Source organism: Microcaecilia unicolor, chromosome 3 (assembly GCF_901765095.1).
Source record: "Microcaecilia unicolor chromosome 3, aMicUni1.1, whole genome shotgun sequence".
Taxonomy (NCBI): Eukaryota; Metazoa; Chordata; class Amphibia; order Gymnophiona; family Siphonopidae; genus Microcaecilia; species Microcaecilia unicolor.
Genome location: NC_044033.1, coordinates 192,253,073 through 192,274,893, shown reverse-complemented (window position 1 = coordinate 192,274,893; position 21,821 = coordinate 192,253,073). Strand labels below are relative to the sequence as shown.

The 21,821-nt window shown below is 46.0% G+C and overlaps 1 protein-coding gene across 1 annotated transcript in view; it reads left to right on the top strand.

Moving 5' to 3' along the window:
* ACVR1B (activin A receptor type 1B) overlaps positions 1–19,764 on the top strand; it is a 110,311-nt gene extending 90,547 nt beyond the window's left edge. Inside the window, exon 9 of the mRNA XM_030196858.1 lies at positions 17,185–19,764. Within this exon, the coding sequence (XP_030052718.1) occupies positions 17,185–17,310 (126 nt within the window). The 3' untranslated portion in view covers positions 17,311–19,764. The remainder of the gene's footprint in view (positions 1–17,184) is intronic.
* Positions 19,765–21,821: the final 2,057 nt, after the last annotated feature.

Here is a 21,821-nt window from a genome sequence, read left to right as displayed (position 1 = left end):
GTAGGGTAAGAGAAGTTGGCATTTCCATAGAAAGGCATTTCCATAGAAAGTCAAACGTGTTAAGGAGGAGATGTGATAAACTCCTTTCCAAGGTATCTACCACTCTTTTGGTATAGTTGACCACCAATAGAAATAAAAACTGTAGCACAACTTAAACGTAGAGCTTTTCATGGAAAGGGTGGTGGATGTATGGGCACTTCTTGGATCAGGTGGTAGAGGTGAAAATAATAACAAGATTCAAGAAGGCATGGAAAAATGTAGGTGATCCTTTGTTGCAAAATTTAAAAAAAAAAAGTGAACCATGGAAAACTTAATTACCAGCTGAATTTGACTACCAGGCTGCAAGGATAGTCATTCTCCAAGGACAAAAGGATGAGCATATTCTTAAATATGGATGACGTCATCCTGACGGAACCTGTGCGACAACACTTCCCAGCCTATTTTCTGAAAGCTTTGGGAAGCATTGCACTGAGTTTCCACCAGGGCTGTGGAGTCAAGTTGGAAGCAATTTGGGGTGAAATCAGTAAACGTACTGACTCCACCAGCTTGAAAATAAAAACTTAGAACATTATGGTAAATTTGTGGTAGATTCCAGATAATCTGGACACTGGTTAAGTGGGACAGCTGTTTATTTGGTCCAAACCTAGGAGAGCAAAAAGAAAGTACAGTTATAAGGGAGAAATGTTTTGCTTATTTGAGACACTGCGTCATTTAATTGACATTCTGTGGATGCTGCTGGCCCATTGATGTCACTTTCCCATTAAGTATAAATGGGCAGCAGTGTTTGTATGCATGTACTACTGCAGGATGTCATGTTCCACCTGTGGCGTGTGTATTTAAAATGCCTAGGAAAGATCTAACACTCGGAGACAAAATTGGCTTGCTTGAACAATTGAAAAAAACTGCCAAACACCAGTCAACGCCAACTGACAGAGATTACTAGTGTGCCAAAATCTCCAATAGCACGTGTTCTACAACAACAAGAGAAATTAATAAATATTACATGACAGACAACAGGGAGTTTCCCAACAACAGAAGCGTGACAGTAAGGATCCAGATGTTGAGGATTTCAGTCAGTAGTTCTCAGTTGTAACTGGGCAAGGTGTTTGTGTGAGTGGAACAATGTTAAAAAGCAGATCAGTGGAGTTAGCAAGAAAACTTGATCGCAATGATTTTAAAGCAACAGGTGGCTGATTTGTGCAGGTTCGGGATAAAGTTCAAGAAAGCACACAGCGAGAAACACAGTGCTGATGCTATAAGTGCTGAACAATGGAAACACACAAATTATTAATTCTTTTCTTTAATAATTGATGATTTTGTTCAGCTGCAGTCAATGAAGATCTTGTCAATCAAGGTATGCTTGATTGATACCTCCCAACATTAATACTGTTTTCAGTGAGTATCAGTGCTTGGAAACTTTGTTTTTTAATCATCTGGGTTGTGTTCCAGAATAAATGAAAAAATTTACTTTTATCTTTTGCTTGTACTGTTCTCATTTTTCATGATACCCTGACAACTTTGTCCCAATTAACCAGCTGCACCATATAAACTAAGTATAGGAGTCCGATGTATCCTAGATATATGGATATATATCTTTGTCCTGGATCTAAAGTACTGGTAAATATATTTACCAGTACACTAAATTCAGGACAAAAGATACATAAATCCAGGATAAAAGGTATATCCAGAACAAAAAAATTTAAAGCCTAATATCAGTAGGAGATGGAGTCAGTCAAAAAAAAAAAATAGAAGCGTCAAGAGTCGAAGGTTTGGTGTACAGACTCCACAGCCCTGATTTCTGTGGAACAATGTGAAAGTGCCTTCAGCTCATGTCACGAGAGTAGTGTGAAGTTGTTTTATCTGCATTTTTCACTAGTGTAAGTTCTGCCTTAATACCCAATTGATAAATTAAGGAGTAGTAAATCACCGTAACAGGACGGTATGCAGCCACGGGTATTAAAAGAACTCAAACATGAAATTGCTGATATTAGTGATCTGTGCCTTTAATATTGTATGTAGTGCCTGATTACCATTTGTATTATTCTGCACCTGTATTTTGTGATTTTCAACTATCAGACCCCTGAAGCAGACGGTGGTTCCATCGAAACATGGCCCTGTATCGGGTCAAACACTTGTGTGGTGCTGAATAAAGTTTCTTTTATTGACCACTGGCTGTGAAGATTTCTTGGTCCACTCCTACTTCTTAGGTTTCTGCTTGGACTACATGTAGGGGTTTTTACCTTTACCTTTGGGTTTGTCTCGGCCTCTTACAGGGCTGACATACTGGTTTTTGTTTTCCAGGTAGGTCATTCTGTTCCTCTGCATGTTTGAATCAACTCCTTACTGAGTCTAAGGAGTAGCCTAGTGATCAGTGCAGTGTATCATCATCATCCATGAGACCCAGGTTCAGTTCCTGCTCCAGCTCTGCATGTCCTTCCTCCTATCAGGGCTGACATCCGGTCTTTGACAGCACTGACATCTGGTTTATTCCATGGCTGGCATCCGGTTTCTTCCAGGGATGTCATTTGCTACGTTTATGTACCTACCACCATCTGGTAAGCCCTTTAAAATCCCATTCCATTTGACATGGCTGCCCTTCAGGTCGGGTATTTGGATCTCAGGTGGGTAGTCCTTATGTTCCCTTGAGGAGTTACCAGGGCTGACATCTTGCCTTTTGTTTTACGGGGCTTGTGCTTTCCTTCTTTATAGACCTGATGTTCTTCTCCAGAAGATCATATTTCTCTTACTCAGACTGGGGTCTGATCTCAGTCTGGGATGAATATCTGGCCTTTGTAAGCAGGACGGCGTCCTTTGTGGTTGCAGTATACTCAGCTATCAGGCTATGTGCCTTAGCGGCATAGGATGTCTTCTTATGGTCTGACAATCTTTCCCTTTCCAATCTTTTCTTATCTATAGGACCTTGCTGTGCCAGTGTCACAGAGTGGACATGTCATCGGCACATTCTTCATCTTTGGATTGCCCTTTGAACACGAATAAGGCTACCAGAGACCATATCTTGTACGAGGTTATCTATGGGCGTTCTTTTCCTTTTATTTGACTCCACTTTGGATGCCCTGTCTCTCTCTACCTGGAGATAACTGTCCTTTCCATATCATCAAGCTGATCAATCCATAGACTGGTGGGTTGTGTCCATCTACCAGCAGGTGGAGATAGAGAGCAAACTTTTGCCTCCCTATATGTGGTCATGTGCTGCCGGAAACTCCCCAGTATGTTCTCTATCTCAGCAGGTGGTGGTCACACACAGCAGCAGCTCTGGCTAGGCCTCCAAGCCTAATCCTTAGGTTTTGTTGAGGCCTGGGGTTGAGGGCTCTTTTGAGCAAGTGCAAACCTGGTGGTGCCAGGTCCCTCCTTTTCTCCCCCCTCCCGCTGGCTCCGTTTAAAAAAAAAAAAAAAAAATTTTAAACGTCTTTAAAGGCGTTTAATTCGACGTTTCTTTAAACGTTCATTGCAGCTACTCACTGGGACACCAGTTCGTTACAGCTCGGAGCGGCAAGCAGGTAATTTTACCTTTTTATAGCGGGCAGGGGGTTCCCCGATTCTTCTCCTCGTGGCATATGGCGTCGGAGGGCTGAGGGCGCAAAGGGTCGCTCCCCGGATCGCTGGAGCGCTTCTAGAGGGGATGCGGGGGTTTTACAACCTGATTCGCCCTTGATGGGTGACAGTTTAGTGACCGATGAATGTCCCGGTCGTTCCTCCGGCGTGGCGGTTTTTTCCCGCCATAAACGCCCATCCCCCGCTCCTCGCCTCCGCCATCTTGGCCGGCCACGCGGCTCGGACGGCTTCTTCGTGGGCCGCCCTTGAGGTTGGAGACATTAATGCCATGAACGCCCTTAATTTGGGCGACGGCACAAAGCGGCTAAAGTTAAGCGCCGTTCTTCCCGCGCGGCTCCTTCACGGAGTTTCGCGCCGGACGCCATTTTGGATGCGCAGCATGTCTCTCCCCCGCTATTGCGAGCGCCGGTTGAGAGTGCGTCTAGGGCTGTTGCCCAGGCTGCGGAAGTGCACAGTCTGGGGGGTTTCTCCCCCGAGTTTGTTTTGCTGCTGCATCAGGCTTTCCTCATGCAAAACGCTGCCCCTGCTCCCTCTTCTGATAAAGAGGTTGAGGTTCCCAGAGGTAAACGCCCTCGGGTTGATTTCCAGGCCTTGGAGGACTTTGTCTCCTCCGATGTAGATGAGGGCAGCGTGTCTGAGGTCTCCCAACGGTCCTTTGCGGATTCCTTGGAGGAGATAGATCCCCGCTCGGATGGAGCGGATGACCCCTCTGCAGCGCGGCTTTTTAGCCCAGAGGATTTGCCCAACCTGTTGTTACAGGCCATGGACACTTTGAAGATTTCCTCTCCGGAGGACGTCTCTCCCTCAGCCCCTGTTGGCTCTGCCATTATGCTGGGGACGAAGCGCCCGCCTAGATCCTTCCACGTGCATGAGCCATGCGGCTCAATGGGATGTCCCGGAAACGAGCCTTAAAGTGGCTAGGGCTATGTCCCGCCTCTATCCTTTGGCTGTGAGTGAACGTGAGGCCTATCTGTGGCCTACCGTGGATTCTTTAATCACTGCGGTGACTAAGAAAACGGCGTTGCCGGTGGAAGGTGGCATGGCCCTAAAGGACGCCCAAGACAGAAGATTGGAGGCGGCCTTAAGGTCGTCCTTTGAGGCAGCTGCTTTAAGTTTGCAGGCCTCAGTTTGCGGCTCCTATGTGGCCAGGGCGTGCCTGACTATGGTGCAGCGGGCTTCCCCCTCGGATCTTTCCTTGAGGGCTGATTGGCCGGCCCTGGAATCGGGCTTAGCCTATTTGGCAGACTTGCTGTATGATGTCTTGAGAGCCTCAGCTAAAGGCATGGCTCAGACAGTCTCTGCGCGGCGGTGGCTTTGGCTGAAACATTGGTCTGCTGACCACGCCTCTAAATCCCGCCTGGCTAGATTGCCTTTTAAAGGCAAGCTGCTCTTTGGGGTCGAGCTGGACAAAATCGTGACCGATCTCGGCACGTCTAAGGGCAAGAAATTACCAGAGGTCAGAGCTCGGGCTAGTACTCGTCCCGGTACCTCCAGAGGACGGTTGCTGGCAGCCCGTCGGTACCGCCCGGGCAAGTCGGGTTCCTCTGCCCCCTCTTCCTTCAAGAGGAATTTCTCCCCCAAGCAGCATTCCTTTCGCAGAGACCGCCGTCCCGGAGGTGCTCCCTCCGGTCCTCCCCCAGGGTCTCGTACCCAATGACGGGGCCTTGGTCCACACCCCAGTGCAGATTGGAGGACGGCTGTCCTCGTTTCTGGGCGAGTGGACCACTATAACTTCAGACGCGTGGGTGCTGGAAGTCATCAGAGACGGCTACAAGCTAGAGTTCTGCCAACCCTTAAGAGACGGGTTTGTACTCTCTCCCTGCAAGTCTCCGGTCAAGCTGTGGCAGTGCAGCAGACCTTGGACAACCTGATCCGCCTGGGTGCGGTCGTTCCGGTGCCAAAAAATCAGATTGGCAAGGGACGTTACTCCATTTACTTTGTGGTTCCAAAGAAAGGAGGTTCTGTCCGGCCTATCCTCGACCTCAAAGGGGTCAATCGGGCCTGGAAAGTGAGGCACTTTCGCATGGAGCCTCTCCGCTCTGTTATAGCGGCAGTGAAGGCAGGAGAGTTCTTGGCTTCCTTGGACATCAAGGAAGCGTACCTGCATATTCCCATCTGGCCTCCTCTCCAACGCTTTCTGCGTTTTACAGTCCTGAGACGACACTTCCAGTTCAGAGCCCTCCCTTTCGGGTTGGCTACTGCTCCGCGGACCTTTTCCAAAGTAATGGGGGTCATAGCGGCCTTCCTGCTAAAGGAAGGAGTACAAGTCCATCCTTATCTGGACGACTGGTTGATCCGAGCCCCCTCTTATGCAGAGTGCGGCAAAGCTATGGACCGGGTAGTTGCTCTTGTGAGCTCCCTGGGATGGATCATCAACTGGAAGAAGAGCCAGCTGCGCCCGACTCAGTCCCTGGAGTATCTGGGAGTTCGATTCGACACCCAAGTGGGCAGAGTGTTCCTGCCAGACAATCGGATTGTCAAGCTTCAGGCTCAGGTGGACTAGTTCCTAGTAGCCTCTCCTATTCGGGCTTGGGACTACGTGCAGCTGTTGGGCTCTATGACGGCCACGATGGAAGTAGTGCCCTGGGCCAGGGCTCATATGAGACCACTACAGCTATCTCTGCTGCTGCGCTGGACTCCGATGTCGGAGGATTATGCTGTGCGCCTTCCCGTGGACCCAGCAGTGCGCAAGGCGCTGAGCTGGTGGACGCAGACAGACAAGTTGTCTGCAGGATTGCCTCTGGTGACCCCGGAGTGGATTGTCGTCACGACAGACGCCTCTTTGATGGGCTGGGGAGCCCACTGCTTGGGAAGGACAGCGCAGGGGCTCTAGTCTCCTGCAGAGGCAAGTGGTCTATCAACCTCCTGGAACTCAGAGCCATTCGGTTGGTGTTATTGGAGTTCATCCCGGTACTGGTGTTGTAGCCTGTACGGGTCCTGTCGGACAATGCCACGGCTGTGGCCTATATCAACCGCCAGGGAGGTACCAAGAGCGCCCCTCTAGCCAAGGAGGCTATGAGTCTTTGCCAGTGGGCGGAAGCGAACCTGGAGCAGCTTTCAGCGGCCCACATTGCCGGAGTCATGAATGTCAAGGCGGACTTTCTCAGTCGCCATACCTTGGAGTCCGGAGAGTGGCAACTATCTGCTCAGGCGTTCTTGGACATCACGAAGCGCTGGGGCCAGCCGAGCCTAGATCTGATGGCGTCATCGGCCAATTGCCAAGTGCCGCGCTTTTTCAGCAGAGGACGGGACCCTCGATCCCTGGGAGTAGATGCTCTTCTCCAACAGTGGCCGACACAAGAGCTCCTCTATGTGTTCCCGCCCTGGCCCATGTTGGGCAGGGTGCTAGACCGGGTGGCAAAGCATCCCGGCAGGGTAATCCTGGTGGGTCCGGATTGGCCCAGACGTCCCTGGTATGCGGACTTGATCAGGCTCTCAGTCGACGATCCTCTGCGGCTGTCAGTGGAGCAGGGCCTGTTACATCAGGGTCCCGTGGTGATGGAGGATCCCTCTCCCTTTGGTCTTACGGCCTGGCTATTGAGCGGCAGCGTCTGAGGAAGAAGGGCTTCTCAGACAAGGTCATCGCCACTATGCTGAGAGCGAGGAAGCGCTCTACTTCTACTGCTTACGCCAGGGTTTGGCGTATCTTTGCAGCATGGTGTGAAGCAGGCTCACTTTCTCCCTTCACTGCTCCAATTTCTTCAGTGTTGGCGTTCCTGCAAGAAGGTCTGGAGAAAGGCCTGTCGCTCAGTTCCCTTAAAGTCCAGGTAGCGGCTCTGGCTTGCTTCAGGGGCCGCCTGAAGGGTGCTTCCCTGGCTTCGCAGCCAGATGTGGTGCGCTTTCTCAAGGGAGTTAATCACCTGCGCCCTCCTCTGCACTCAGTGGTGCCTGCGTGGAATCTCAACCTGGTGCTAAGAGCATTGCAGAAGCCGCCTTTTGAACCCTTGTCGAGGGCATCTCTGAAAGACCTGACGTTGAAAGCAGTCTTTTTGGTGGCTATCACTTCAGCCAGAAGAGTTTCCGAGCTCCAGGCGCTCTCATGTCGAGAGCCTTTTCTGCAGTTCACTGAGGCAGGAGTGACTATTCGCACAGTGCCTTCCTTCCTGCCCAAGATTGTTTCTCGCTTCCAGGTGAATCAGCAGCTCTGTCTCCCTTCCTTCGTAGGGAGGACTACCCAGAGGAGTACTCCGCTCTTGAATATCTGGATGTGAGACGAGTCATCATCAGATACTTGGAAGTGACCAATGATTTCCGGAAATCGGATCATCTGTTTGTCCTGTTTGCAGGTCCTCGTAAGGGTCTGCAGGCTGCTAAGCCTACAGTGGCAAGATGGGTCCAGGAAGCCATTGCAGCGGCTTATGTGGCCGCGGGGAAGGTGCCGCCTATCCAGCTGAAGGCTCACTCCACGAGAGCTCAGGCGGCCTCGATGGCAGAGGCCGGATCCGTCTCCTTGGAAGAGATATGCAAGGCGGCAACGGGGGCTTCGGCTCATACATTCTCCAAGCATTACCGTTTGACTGTGGCTGCACGGGCGGAGGCCCGGTTTGGAGCTTCAGTGTTGAGGTCAGGGATTTCTATGTCCCGCCCTGGGTGAGTACTGCTTCGGTACATCCCACCAGTCTATGGATTGATCAGCTTGATGATATGGAAGGTAAAATTATGTATAATCATACCTGATAATTTTCTTTCCATTAATCATAGCTGATCAATCCATAGCCCCTCCCAGATATCTGTACTGTTTATATTCTGGTTGAATTTTAGGTTCAAGTTTAGCCTTCAGTTACTTCAGGAGGACTTCGTGTTCAAGTTCTTCTTTCACTTGGATTCTTCAAGAGTTGAGACGAGTTTGTGTTACAGTGAGCTGCTGCATTCCTCTCCCCTCCGTTTTACGGGGCTGGATTGAGACATAAATTCTGCCGGCACTCCCTCCCGCTTCGTGCGGCTGTAGGGCAGCTTTGTACCCCTCCCGCTTCGGCGGTGTTAGGGTCAGTCAGCTCCTCCCGCGGTTGCGGTTGCAGGATAAGCCAGATCCCCCCGCATCGGCGGGTGTGGTGTCCCTCCCCCGCTCCGCGGGGATGAGCTGGACGGATTCCCCTCCCCCACTTGTGTGGGGATGAGCTGGGTTAATTCCCCTCCCCCGTTTCGGCGGTGGTGAGCTGGGCAGAGTGTCCCTTCGTGGGTGTAATTCTCTAAGTGCTGAGTCCTGCGGATGGAGCTTTGATATCGACATACTGAGGAGTTTCCGGCAGCACATGACCACATATAGGGAGGCAAAAGTTTGCTCTCTATCTCCACCTGCTGGTAGATGGACACAACCCACCAGTCTATGGATTGATCAGCTATGATTAATGGAAAGAAAATTATCAGGTATGATTATACATAATTTTACCTTTCTGACCCACCTGCTGGTGGCATTCTCAGCTGCTCGGGGTGCTCCGCTTTCTTCTCTGTACTACCTGCTGGTAGTTGGTGGTATTCTTCACCAGTTTCTGGATACTGTGTCCTCATCCATGCTTGGGTCAATAGGTTCACTTGGGACTGCAGAGCTAGGGGTGGATGATGTCATATCTGTCTCTTTCAGGGGGTTGTGCCTCAGGATTTCCTACCCTGAGGTCTTGCACCCTATATTAAATACTTTAGCTCATTCAGGGTTTCTTGTTTCCGTTTGGCTGGGCAGGATGGGTGGTTTTGCAGACCCTGAGCTAAGAATATCCAGATGCTGACCCTTTGGCTGGTGTCCTGAAATGCACCTCTGTAACTCTTTTCCCTTGTGGCTGGCGTGGTTAAAAAGTGAGATGAAGGAAGCTGTTAGAACTAAAAGAAAATCCTTCAGAAAATGGAAGAAGGAACTGACTGAAAATAATAAGAAACAGCATAAGGAATGTCAAGTCAAATGCAAAGCGCTGATAAGGAAGATTAAGAGGGACTTCGAAAAAAAGATTGCGTTGGAGACAAAAACACATAGTAAAAAAATTGTTTAGGTATATTAAAAGCAGGAAGCCGGCAAAAGAATCAGTTGGACTGCTAGATGACCGAGGAGTAAAAAGGGTGATCAGGGAAGACAAAGCCGTAGCGGAGAGATTAAATGAATTCTTTGCTTCGGTCTTCACAGAGGAAGATTTGGGTGGGAAACCGGTGCCAGAAATAGTATTCGAAGCTCACGAGTTGGAGAAACTTAATGAATTCTCTGTAAAACTGGAGGATGTAATGGGGCAGTTCTACAAACTGACGAGTAGTAAATCTCCTGGACCAGATGGTATTCATCCTAGAGTACTGATAGAACTGAAAAATTAGCTTGCAGTGCTATTGTTAGTAATATGTAATTTATCCTTAAAATCGAGCGTGGTACTGGAAGATTGGAGGGTGGCCAATGTAAGGCCAATTTTTTAAAAAAGGTTCCAGAGGATCCGAGAAATTATAGACCGGTGAGTCTGACGTCGGTGCCGGGCAAAATGGTAGAGACTATTATAAAGAACAAAATTACTGAGCATATTCAAAAGCATGGATTAATGAGACAAAGTCAACATGGATTTAGTGACGGGAAATCTTGCCTCGCCAATCTACTACATTTCTTTCAAGGGGTAAACAAACGTGGATAAAGGTGAGCCAGTTGATATTGTGTATCTGGATTTACAGAAGGCATTTGACAAAGTACCTCATGAAAGACTCCAGAGGAAATTGGAAAGTCGTGGGATAGGAGGTAGTGTTCTATTGTGGATTAAAAACTGGTTAAAAGATAGAAAACAGAGAATAGGGTTAAATGGTCAGTATTCTCAATGGAGAAGGGTAGTTAGAGGGGTTCCCCGGGAGTCTGTGCTGGGACCGCTGCTTTTTAACATATTAATAAATGACCTAGAGATGGGAGTAACTAGTGAGGTAATTAAATTTGCTGATGACACAAAGTTATTCAAAGTCATTAAATCGCGGGAGGATTGTGAAAAATTACAAGAGGACCTTACAAGACTGGGAGACTGGATTCTAAATGGCAGATGATGTTTAATGTGAGCAAGTACAAAGTGATGCATATGGGAAAGAGGAACCCGAATTATAGCTACATTTAATTTTTGTTACATTTGTACCCCGCGCTTTCCCACTCATGGCAGGCTCAATGCGGCTTACATGGGGCAATGGAGGGTTAAGTGACTTGCCCAGAGTCACAAGGAGCTGCCTGTGCCTGAAGTGGGAATCGAACTCAGTTCCTCAGTTCCCCAGGACCAAAGTCCACCACCCTAACCACTAGGCCACTCCTCCACACATGTAAGGTTCCACGTTAGGAGTCATGGACCAAGAAAGGGATCTAGGTGTCGTCGTTGATGATATGTTGAAACCTTCTGCTCAGTGTGCTGCTGTGGCTAAGAAAGCAAATAGAATGTTAGGTATTATTAGGACAGGAATGGAAAACAAAAATGAGGATGTTATAATGCCTTTGTATCGCTCCATGGTGCCGACCGCACATCGAATATTGTGTTCAATTCTGGTCGCCACATCTCAAAAAATATATAGTGGAATTAGAAAAGGTGCAGAGAAGGGCGACGAAAATGATAAAGGGGATGGGATGATTTCCCTATGAGGAAAGGCTAAAGTGGCTAGGGCTCGTCAGCTTGGAGAAAAGGCGGCTGAGGGGAGATATGATAGAGGTCTATAAAATAATGAGTGGAGTTGAATGGGTAGATGTGAAGCGTCTGTTTACGCTTTCCAAAAATACTAGGACTAGGGGGCAAGCGATGAAGCTACAATGTAGTAAATTTAAAACGAATTGGAGAAAAATTTTCTTCACTCAACATGTAATTTAAACTCTGGAATTCGTTGCCAGAGAATGTGGTAAAGGCGGTTAGCTTAGCGGAGTTTTAAAAAAAGGTTTGGACGGCTTCCTAAAGGAAAAGGCCATAGACCGTTATTAAATGGACTTGGGAAAATCCACTATTTCTGGGATAAGCAGTATAAAATGTTTTGTACATTTTTGGAATCTTGCCAGGTATTTGTGACCTGGATTGGCCACTGTTGGAAACAGGATGCTGGGCTTGATGGACCTTTGGTCTTTTCCAGTATGGCAATACTTATGTACTTGAACCGTGGGTTTTTCTATGTTTTATCTTGACCCCTTTCTGGGTATCTATCCTACAGTTTGACATGTCTTGGTGATTCTCACCCTTATTGGTTTATCTTCTCATGCTCCATTCTCCCAGCATTTCTGCCTGGCCTAGCCTCCTTTGCAGGACAACAGCAACCATGTTTTCCTTGGGTTTTGTTTCTCACTTTCTTCCCCTAAGTTTGCATTTCCTTGCCCTTGGCCATGAGCAAAATAGCCTTCCTTTTGTCCTTTGCTATAGTCATTGGACATACACTGCTTCTGTCCTCAGGCTCTGCTCTGTTGTTGCCATGATCTATGTGAGATTTGAGCGTACTCCCCCTGTTTCCAAGTTTCCTTCTTACTTCACATGGCTTTTTCCTTGTCAATGGGTTTTGTTGCACCTTCCCTTCTGGGTCGGTATTGACTTCCGTTGGCTGGTGGATCTTCCTTTGCTGCAGCACCCATGTTTGCTTACGGTTGGCTAGGTGGCCGAGGCCTCTGGAGCAGCATTCCTGTTTTTCAAGGATTGCCATGTCCCTCCCTACTTATGTACTGCTTTGGTACGTCCCACTCGTCTCTGGATTGATTGTGGGACTTAATGGAAGGAAACATTATGTTTCTTACCTGATAATTTTTCTTTCCTTTAGTCCCAACAGATCAATCCAGAGGCCTGCCCTTGGATTTCTTTGAGACATAGGATTGGGTGTAGGTGTCATCCCTTTGAAGTCTTGAATTTGAGTTTGTTTGCAGGAGTTGCTTTTGAAAAATGGGTGATGCAGGGGAGAGGCCGCGGTTGCTTGTCAACAGTTGCCGCTGGTTCTCCCCCTTTTTTTGTATTAGAGGCAGGAGTTTCTTCATGGGCTCGTAATATCCTTACTGCTTTGGTATCAAACACTCTGGAAGTGAGGCTGCTGCACAGTATCCTTTATGGCAGCGCTCTGGCGTTCTGTCTATCTCCACCTGCTGGTAGGGGGACATAACCCACTCATCTCTGGATTGATCTGTTGGGACTAAAGGAAAAAAAATTATCAGGAAAGAAACATAATTTTTCCAGACTTTAAGTGCATCCAGTTCAACAGGACCATATTCATCGCAGATACCCATAACTGATGCCTGCAATGCCTGGGGCTTGATTATGATTTCTCTTCTGATAAACTCTGTCCAGATGTAGAGGAGAGGCATCAGAGGTCGTAAGAAGCAGTGCAAAAACATTTTTTCCACCAAGAAGACTGGGAAAAAGGGGGAACCAAAGCTTCCACAGTAATTCAAGGGAAACAAGAAGAATGGAAGTTGCATGTTTCAAGATAAATCAGACAAAAAATGAAGTCCAAGTTTCTAAAAAAAAACACTTTATTCTTCAGTGATGGTTTAAATAGATGTACAGTATTGACCTGCTTGTGGTGTCTCACCATGCATGTTCAGGTACCATCCTGTCTGACACGCGAGCTGAGGGGTTGTGTCTTCGTGGTCTCTTTTCAGCGCGTATTAACAGATATTTTTTCAGTGCCTTCCCATGCGAGTTTTTCATTCATTTCTCTTATTCTCTTCATAGTTTTTATTTTCAGTATCTTTCCCTTTGTTTTATTAGAGTTTCAGCTTTTCAAGTTTTTCGCCCAGCTCTTTAATCCCCATTTAGGCCTGAGCACCAACCTCAATTTGAGCCTTGCCCCTTTCTGATGTTCAAGATGAGGTTTAATTTAGCCATGATTCTTTTCTCGATATCTAAGAAGACCCCCCCCCCCAGTGGCTTCAAAAGGTGCACCCAATATAAGTGGGTGATTTCTGCCACGGACCCACACAATTGGTGCATCTAGTGCCTTGGGCCTGACCACCAGCCTGATTCTTGTTCTTTCTGTTTACCAGTACAGCTGAGGACACAGAGGGTAGGGTGCATCAGATCCAGCAGAAGAAACTTTTGGCTCCTTTTAGACCAGTACATCAGCACTGGAAGCATCGACCTTGATGACTGGCCAGATTTCATCTACCACTGGGAGTGCACTGGCATCAAGGAGGTCTCGGTATTGGGCATTGATAGTAGACCTTGGGACCGGTCAGCATCGGACCCGACACCAAGGCTGTGTATGGGTTTAACAATGCCCTCATTGGTGCCGAGGGACTGTGATTCTGAGCGTCAAGGGAAGCCAAAGAAGCACAGCATCAGTCCCCTTTGAAGCATGGTTCTGGGAGCGCCGGGGCATCAGCACTGCCAGTACCAAAGAAGTGCCAGCACTGAGAGGATAGCTCCCCTTCCTTAATGGAGGTGCCCGAGTGCTGCACCTAGCAGTCAGGTTCCTGCTTCTGGTTCGACACTGGCTGTTTCTCAGGCTATCTCTGAACCAGGTCCCCAGCCTTTGCCGATGCCTGCCCTCGATGAGCGGTACCGGCCATGCTCAGGGAGATGCTGGTGCAGATGTTTCAACTGCATGCTGCTCAGGCATTGAGGGCACTTGCACCAGCTGCGGCTCAGCCTCAATTCCTTCCTGAGGCCCCAATGTCTGCGGAGCGGTCTTTGACACTAATGTCTCTCTCTATCGAGGAAGGAAGCTTCCCCGGAGTCTGAGAGTAGGGGCTGTATCCTGGTGCACTTTGGGGCATGGACTTGGTTCCACTGAGCCGGGGCACACACACTCACTCTGGCCATCTGGAGTATGATGAGAAGTCGGACTTGGACTTCTCATGGGAGTCAGATGAAGATCCACATTACTTCTCAGTGGAGGAGTCCTATGGAGTCCCTTCTGTCCCCTCCCTTCCTTAAGGCATAATCTCCACCTGAAAGTGACTCATTCACATGTTTTGTGAGTGAGATGGCCATCCCATTTAAGTTGGAGACAGAGGAAGAGCTTAGGACAGAGATGTTATCTGTCCTGTACTATGAATCTCCCACTAAGGAAGGGGTCACAGTTCCGATACACTGTATCTTTAAAGATGCACTGACAAAAAATTGGGAATCTCCCTTCTCAGTGCATGTTGTACCAGAGAAGGTGGATACTCAGTATCGTATCCAGAAGTCTTCCGGATTCGAGAGGGTGCAATTGTCTCACTACTCTCTGGTGGTCAAATCTGCTCTCAAATGAGCCAGAAGTTCCAGGACTCATGCCTTGGCTCCCCCAGGTAGAGAGGCTTGGATTTTGGATTTGTTTGGGAGAAAGGTTTATCAGGCATCGATGCTCATTAACCACATCCAGTCCTAGCAGGTGTTCACAAGCATATACTTGAAGTCTTTGGTGCGCAGTAAGCTCCTTCTTGCTTCCTCAGGAGCAGGCCACAGAGCTTCACCAGTTGAACAAGCATCTGGAGTGCAGGAAATATCTGGCCAGGGGCACTTATGACACCTTTGCTATTGCATCCAGACATGTGCAGACTCTCATACTACGTGTCTCTGACCTGGAACCAGTGGTTCAGGAGAGGTTAGAGGATGTACCGTGCCAAGGAGATAATCTTTTTGGGGACAAGGTGGAGGAGGTTGCAGACCTCATTAAGAAACATACTAACATCATTCAGGCCCTCTCTCAGCAGCCTCCAGCTTCATCCTCTACTAGGAGGTTTTCTACTGGCCCTAGTTGACAAACCTGTTACTCTCAAAGACGTAGATTTCCACTACCTGCCTGCTCCCCAGTCAGAGCAACGGACAAGCTTTTGTCTCCAGGCGAGCATAGCTGCCATCCAAGTAGCCATCTTGGATGCCTACTGGTGGAAGAGAGGCTGAATTTTTACCAACAAATGTGGCCCCTTATAACCATTGACCAGTGGGTTCTTCAAGTAGTCTGTCTCTGTTATGCATGTCATTGGTGACAGAAACCACCAAATTGCCCACTGAGAGCATCTTACATCAGCTGTCATCACAAGCAGTTACTTATAGAGTAAATCTCCACCCTTCTACGAGCCATGCCACCTGGGGATGAAGGGATTCTATTCCAGGTACTTCCTTGTGGCCAAAAAGACAGGGAGATTTCATCTCATCCTAGATCTAAGGGCCCTGAACAAATTTCTGGTCAAAGAAAAGTTCAGGATGACTTCTCTGGGTATCCTTCTCCCCATGATTCAGAAACAAGATTGGTTATGCTCTCTGGACTTAAACGATGCCTATAACCCATATTTTGATACTTCCCAGGCGAAAGTGTACTGCATACCTTGGACTGCAAGTAAACCTTAACTTTCTATCTGGAGTGGACTAAAACCCATAGGCAGTCCACCCAGCTTTTTGTTTCTTTTGACCCAAACAGGATGAGATAGCCATCGGCAAACGCACTATTTCCAGTTGGCTAGTGGATTGCATCACCTTCACTTCCAGGCTGGGCTGACTCTAGACAGTCATTTCCAGGCTCATAATATCAGAGCTGTGGCTACGTCGGTAGCCCAGTTGAGGTCAGCCTCCATCGAGGAGATTTGCAAGGCTGCAACATAGTCTTCAGTCCACACATTCACATCTCACTACTGCCTTGAGCAGGATACCTGACATGACAGCCAGTTCGTTCAGACAGTTCTGCAGAATTTGTTTGGTGTCTGGAGTCCAACTCCACCTCCTAGGCCCAGTTTTGTTCTGTTCCAGGCTGCATCTTCACAACTAGATTGTATATAGTTTAAGGGTGATTGATTTCAAAGCGTTGACGTTTTGAATCCCTATTGTCCTAGGATGTGAGAATACTAAGGCCTGCTTGTCCTCAGAGAATGCAAAGTTACTGTAGCAGGTGTTCTCCAAAGACAACAGGCCAAGTATTCTCTACCCTCCCACCTCCCCTAGGAGTTGTATTTCTTCAGCTATATTCTGCTGAGGAACCTGCATTCGCACGTTGGGCGGGAAGGCACCCGTGCATACGCAGTGAGATACTGCTAGAATTTTGTACTTGCTGTATACACTAGACAGCATCCACACAGGGTTCCATTGGATGACATCACCCGGATGTGAAACTACACGGCCCAATGTCCTTGAAGAACATCTGCTACAGGTGAGTAACTTTGCTGTCTGCACAGAGCAACTGAATTTCATTACTGTCTGTATAACATTTTTTTTCTGTTGGCTCCAGCCCACCCAAAACCCCTTTTCCTTCTCTATGTATAAATTTTATGAATAGAATCTGTAATGGCATAACCTATGCATAATATGCGTAGAACCAGGGCAATTTATTTTTTTAAGATCATATGTTGTCAACATAATGCTGAATTTGTAAGTCTCTAAGTACCAGGCCCTATATCACTAGAGATTTTTTTTTCATGCTTTTGCTTTTTTTAATCCTGTCTGTTTTGGATGGGGTGAGGTGGTTTGATTTCTTTTCAGTCCCTCTTCTCCATCCCAATACATCTTCTTTCTCTCTTCTTTGATGCGGTCGTGTAGCTGGAAAGCAGCCCCAGAGCATAATAGTTCTCATCACACTGAAGCCTGCCACAGCAGCTGCAGCTTCCTTCTAGTTCAGGCTGGCTGAGCCTGCCTGACCTGAATTACATGGTGTTCAGGAGCTTTCCAACAGTCTGTATATATTTGCTGATATTTTTTTTTTCCTTTCCACAAGCATTAGACATGTTTTTTCTTGTTTCCTGCATAGGCATTAAGAGTGATGGGCAAGATGATGCATGAGTGCTGGTATGCCAACGGTGCAGCAAGGTTAACATCTCTTCGCATTAAGAAAACACTATCGCAGCTAAGCATACAGGAGGATGTGAAAATATGAATGCAATAATCATGGTATAATGAGGAAAAGTCGATAAAAGCTGCCATGGTAAGAATAGATCTGTACAATGAGGTCTACCTCATGTTTCTACCCAAACAACTGCCATCTGGACAGTGAGGCCTGAGCCTGAGCCAACCAGGAATGGATCAGCACACTACATATTCTTTCGGGTTTGGGTATGAAGCAGACTGAAACCATTTTTAGTGTTCTCCTAACAGCATGAATACTTGGGATTGATTTGCCTTGGGCTCTCTCAGCAATGGCTTTGTTTTTATTTCCTGATTGAAAGACTTTGCTTATGAAACTCATCAGACATGGCTTCGGGTGTAAGTCCATACACTCTGTGCTACTGGTTCGGATAAGCCTTGGTTATGTGGCATGTTCGTTCAGGATAAAGTCCAGAACCAGTTCAGGGTAAAGGCGGAACTGACTCAGGGCCTGAGGTGTTGGATCTGGGTGACGTTTTATTGCCATGCCAGCTAATTTGAGGTTTCCCAAGGACTGCTACTCTACACTTTGAAACAGAAGAAGCAAAGAACTTCCCTACAACAGGAATTGGTATCCTTGCTCCATCTTGGTGAAAGCATTCACGTTTGACTTGGAATCTAAAAAACAAGATTAGTATGCCATTTGTATGAACACACACCCATGCGCACATGGAAGTGTGTATGCCATGCACATGCATTTGTGTATGCTTGCAAGTGTCCACATTTCATGTGAACTTGTGATAATGTAGAATCTCCACTTTAGAAGTGTAAATGTTGGTGCGCTCATTGTCCTGTTTAGAGCGATATCTAGCTAACCAGCTGCTAAGAAGGTGCTTTGCTGTGCAGCAGGGGGGTTGTTCCTTTCCAATGGTTTTCCCTTTTAGGCTCATCCATTTTATCTCCCCTTTTCAGTTAAAGTGCATTTCTGTTTTCCATTTTTAAGCATGTACATCCATAATACAGAGTCTTTACCTTCCAAGAACAGTTTGCCTAGTGAAGAGAGAATGTAAGACACTATGCTTGCATTGCCCAAGTGGAGGCTAAGGTGTGGCAGATACTTACCTGTTAGCTAATGGAGACAAACCTCAGGTAGCAGGTATGGAGGGGGGGCAGGAGCACAAGAAGCTTTTACTTACGTGAAATGAGATTGATGGGGATGTCCCTCTTTTCTGGCTTGTAGTCTGGAAGCAGCGTTGTCTGTTTTTTAGGGGAAGGGAATGATGCATGAAATTACTTTTTCTAAATACAAGTTTGAGAAGAGAAGCCACTCTGTAAGACTTCCAGCCTAATCTTAGACTACAGGCTGATGTATATAAACCGAAGCAGAGAGAGGAGTTTTAAACTAAACGGTGAGCTCTGTTATGGTAACAGACGTTTTAGTTTACTGTGCATAGTACAATAACTCTAAAGCCATAACTTTCAATTGGAATGGTTTGATTATTTTTTTATGTTTTGGGATGGTCTGAATTTTAACTTTTTTTAAGAAATATTTTGTCTTTGTAAGACAAAAACTATATATATATATATATATGTATAATTATTACCTCTCAGCCTATTGTTTGTAAAGAAATCACTACAAAACCAAATGCGCAATCTTTATTTACATGGGAACTCTTTGTATCTGGATTATGCTCAAGAAGCAAGATTGGAGCTGTACTCATGGTTACATGTTTCAGGTTTTATAAAATTACATTTTCACTGTTTGTGTTCAGAACTTCTCCACGGTGCAGCTTGCATCTATTCAGGGTTTTCATAATGTGTACAAAATGAGGCGTTTTTCTGCATCGTGCATAGAGCTGGATTTAGTTCTGCAATCATCTGGCCAGAGGTTGAAGTCTGAACAACCCACTGTACCTCGGTGTATGTTGGAGAGGTTGGATTGTTTTTTTTTTCTTCCATTAATTGAATATATATCGGGTTGTATTTTTGGGGAATCAGTATGGAGCTGGGGCTTTGTGAATGTAGAATTTTTTTTCCCCCTCTCCTGATTCTTTGAGATTATTTTCCCAGTCAATTACTGCACACATGTATTGCAACATATCAGATACTTGGTGAGAATGTCAAGTCCCCTGTGGTGGTTTTTAAAGATAGGTATGCTCTAGATTGAATATTGTTGTCTTTCTGGTTCATCAGTGGAACCTAAAGCTAAACAGAGTATAAATAAGTGCACAGTCCGTAGCAAGTATTTAAATTATGCGTGCATAATAATCTTCAGTATCATAACACAGAACATAGTTGTTGATTGGTGTCATGAGGAACAATTTCAGTGCTTAATAGAGCTGTACCGAATAGCATATTTTACTATTCATCTAAATACGAATAATGAAAAATATTATTCGGCTGAATACTGATTATGAATAATGAGCATTGAGCTTTATCGTAACAAATAGTAAAAGAAGCAATGTGAAATCAGAGATCGTGTTTATTTCAGTAGGTTTTAGCACAGTAGAGCCCCAAATTATTTGTATTTGAATTTAAATCACTATTCAGCCAAATACAAGTGATGTACTTGGGGCCGAATCAAATACAAATATTCGGTATAGCCCTAGTGCTTAACTCTTGTAAGGATTTCCCCCATCATGAGTATGCAGGTAATTTATGCTGTTGCAAACAGCCTCTTCTGGCCCATATTTGTAGATAAGACTAGTAATCCTTGTGGCAGAAGTCCTGCTGGCCAGAGAGCTTCAGCAATGCAGAAGATGTCCAGTGGTATCCTCAAAGACTGCTTTGTCTACTACTTTTCATGAGTAAATGTTCATCAAGTTTGAGGGTTTCTACTGAGCTGGGCGCTGAAGGGAAGCCAAACTTGACATTGAGAAGACGTCTGGAAATGAAATGTCCAGATCAGCATATAAAATGTGAGTCTCAGGCACTAAGAAAAAAAACCCCCTTCAGGCTGTTTTAATCTCTGGTTCCATAACAACTCATTCTTGGTACTTTTTGGTTAAGTTTACTTTTGCACATTTTGTTAGAAAGGACTGTAAAATAGCCACTTAGACACTTTACCTCTTCAGTATGCAAATGTAAATACGTTGTAATGTAGAAAATCTTTTGTTAATATAAGAACAAGGTTGTCCAATTTCTGCTGTATATTAAAAGTTGTTTTATTCACATAGTTTGAATCATTTGCTCATATTCTATGAAGTGTCGGTTTATTGTGGGAGAAAGTGCACACACTCACACTTTGGGCTGTGTCCTGCTGCTTCTTAGACTTCCAGTTCAATGACAGCCAGCCTCTTGCTGGCTATGGTGGCCTTAGCCTTCAGTCTCATGACTTCTTGGGGATGTTTTCCCTATTTTCACTACATCCTTCCCCATCCTCAACCCCTCTCTGCCATTCGTGATTCTTGGCTAGAGGCCACAGACTGTCTCTTCAGAAAATGTATGTGCACTTTCCAGCCACTAGATGTCACTGTTGTACAATAACTGAGACTCCCTTACCACAGAGAGCAGAATCAAACATGGTAAAAACCAAGCAATACACGGAGCTGCCACTGAGTTAATTAACTTGCCAGCATACACTCTTTGAAGTCTCTGAATGCACAAGTTCATACTTTAGAAGTATATAGATGCATAATTATCTACCATTCTTGTCATATTCTGATCGTCCTTTAACATTTGGGCCTGATTATTAAGGAAAGTGGTTTACTGGTCAGCTCTTTGTAAAATTGTGGCACCTAAGTTTCTAGCATTAGCCTTAATGCTTTTTGCAATGCCTTAAAAACTGATTTGTAACCAGCGACATGTCTCAATGCAGGGGCCAGTACTTTACAATAACTTCATTTCTGATGGTGTGAGAATATTTGAGGGAAAAATATCTGCATATGTATTATTTTAGTCTTGATTAATAGGTTTTCACTAATCACCACAAAATGTAATAATGTACTATATATCATCAATCAGCAGTAAAATTTAAAACCTTAATACAACATAAAAATCAGTCCAAGAACATAAAAGCATTAGTTTTCAGCACTGCTAGCCAAGTGCTTGTTCAGCCAGCCATGTCTGGAGTGTCACTACTAAATGAACATCAAGAGATGCTGCGTTCCAGATAACAGGTGTGTAATAGCTAAAGGCTCAATTCCTAGTTAGGTTCACAACAAAAAAAGGAATTTTCAGCATTGCTTGTTAATTACCTAAACAACCTTGATGGGTTCTGCCAAATTAAGACCAGCCCAATATCTGGCAGTCGCCCAATTTAAATGCTTGAAGATATGAGGTACAATTTTAAATTCCTCAGCGACCCTCCAGACCGGTCAAGACGCGTGGGTTATGTACTCCTACCAGCAGAGGGAGACTGAGAAAACACTGAGCGTTGAACACTGACTATATAACCTGTGCAGTACATACAGTAGCCAGTATTTTCTCAGTCTCAGCAGAGGTAGAAGGACAGCCTGTGCAGTCTTCAATAGTCTGGTGAGGTAGCTTTGATTTTAGGGATTAAGGATTTTGAGTTTCTTTCAAGAGATTTCTATCCTTTAAGTACCCTGTACGTGGTTTGCCAAAAAAAAAAAAAAAGTGCTT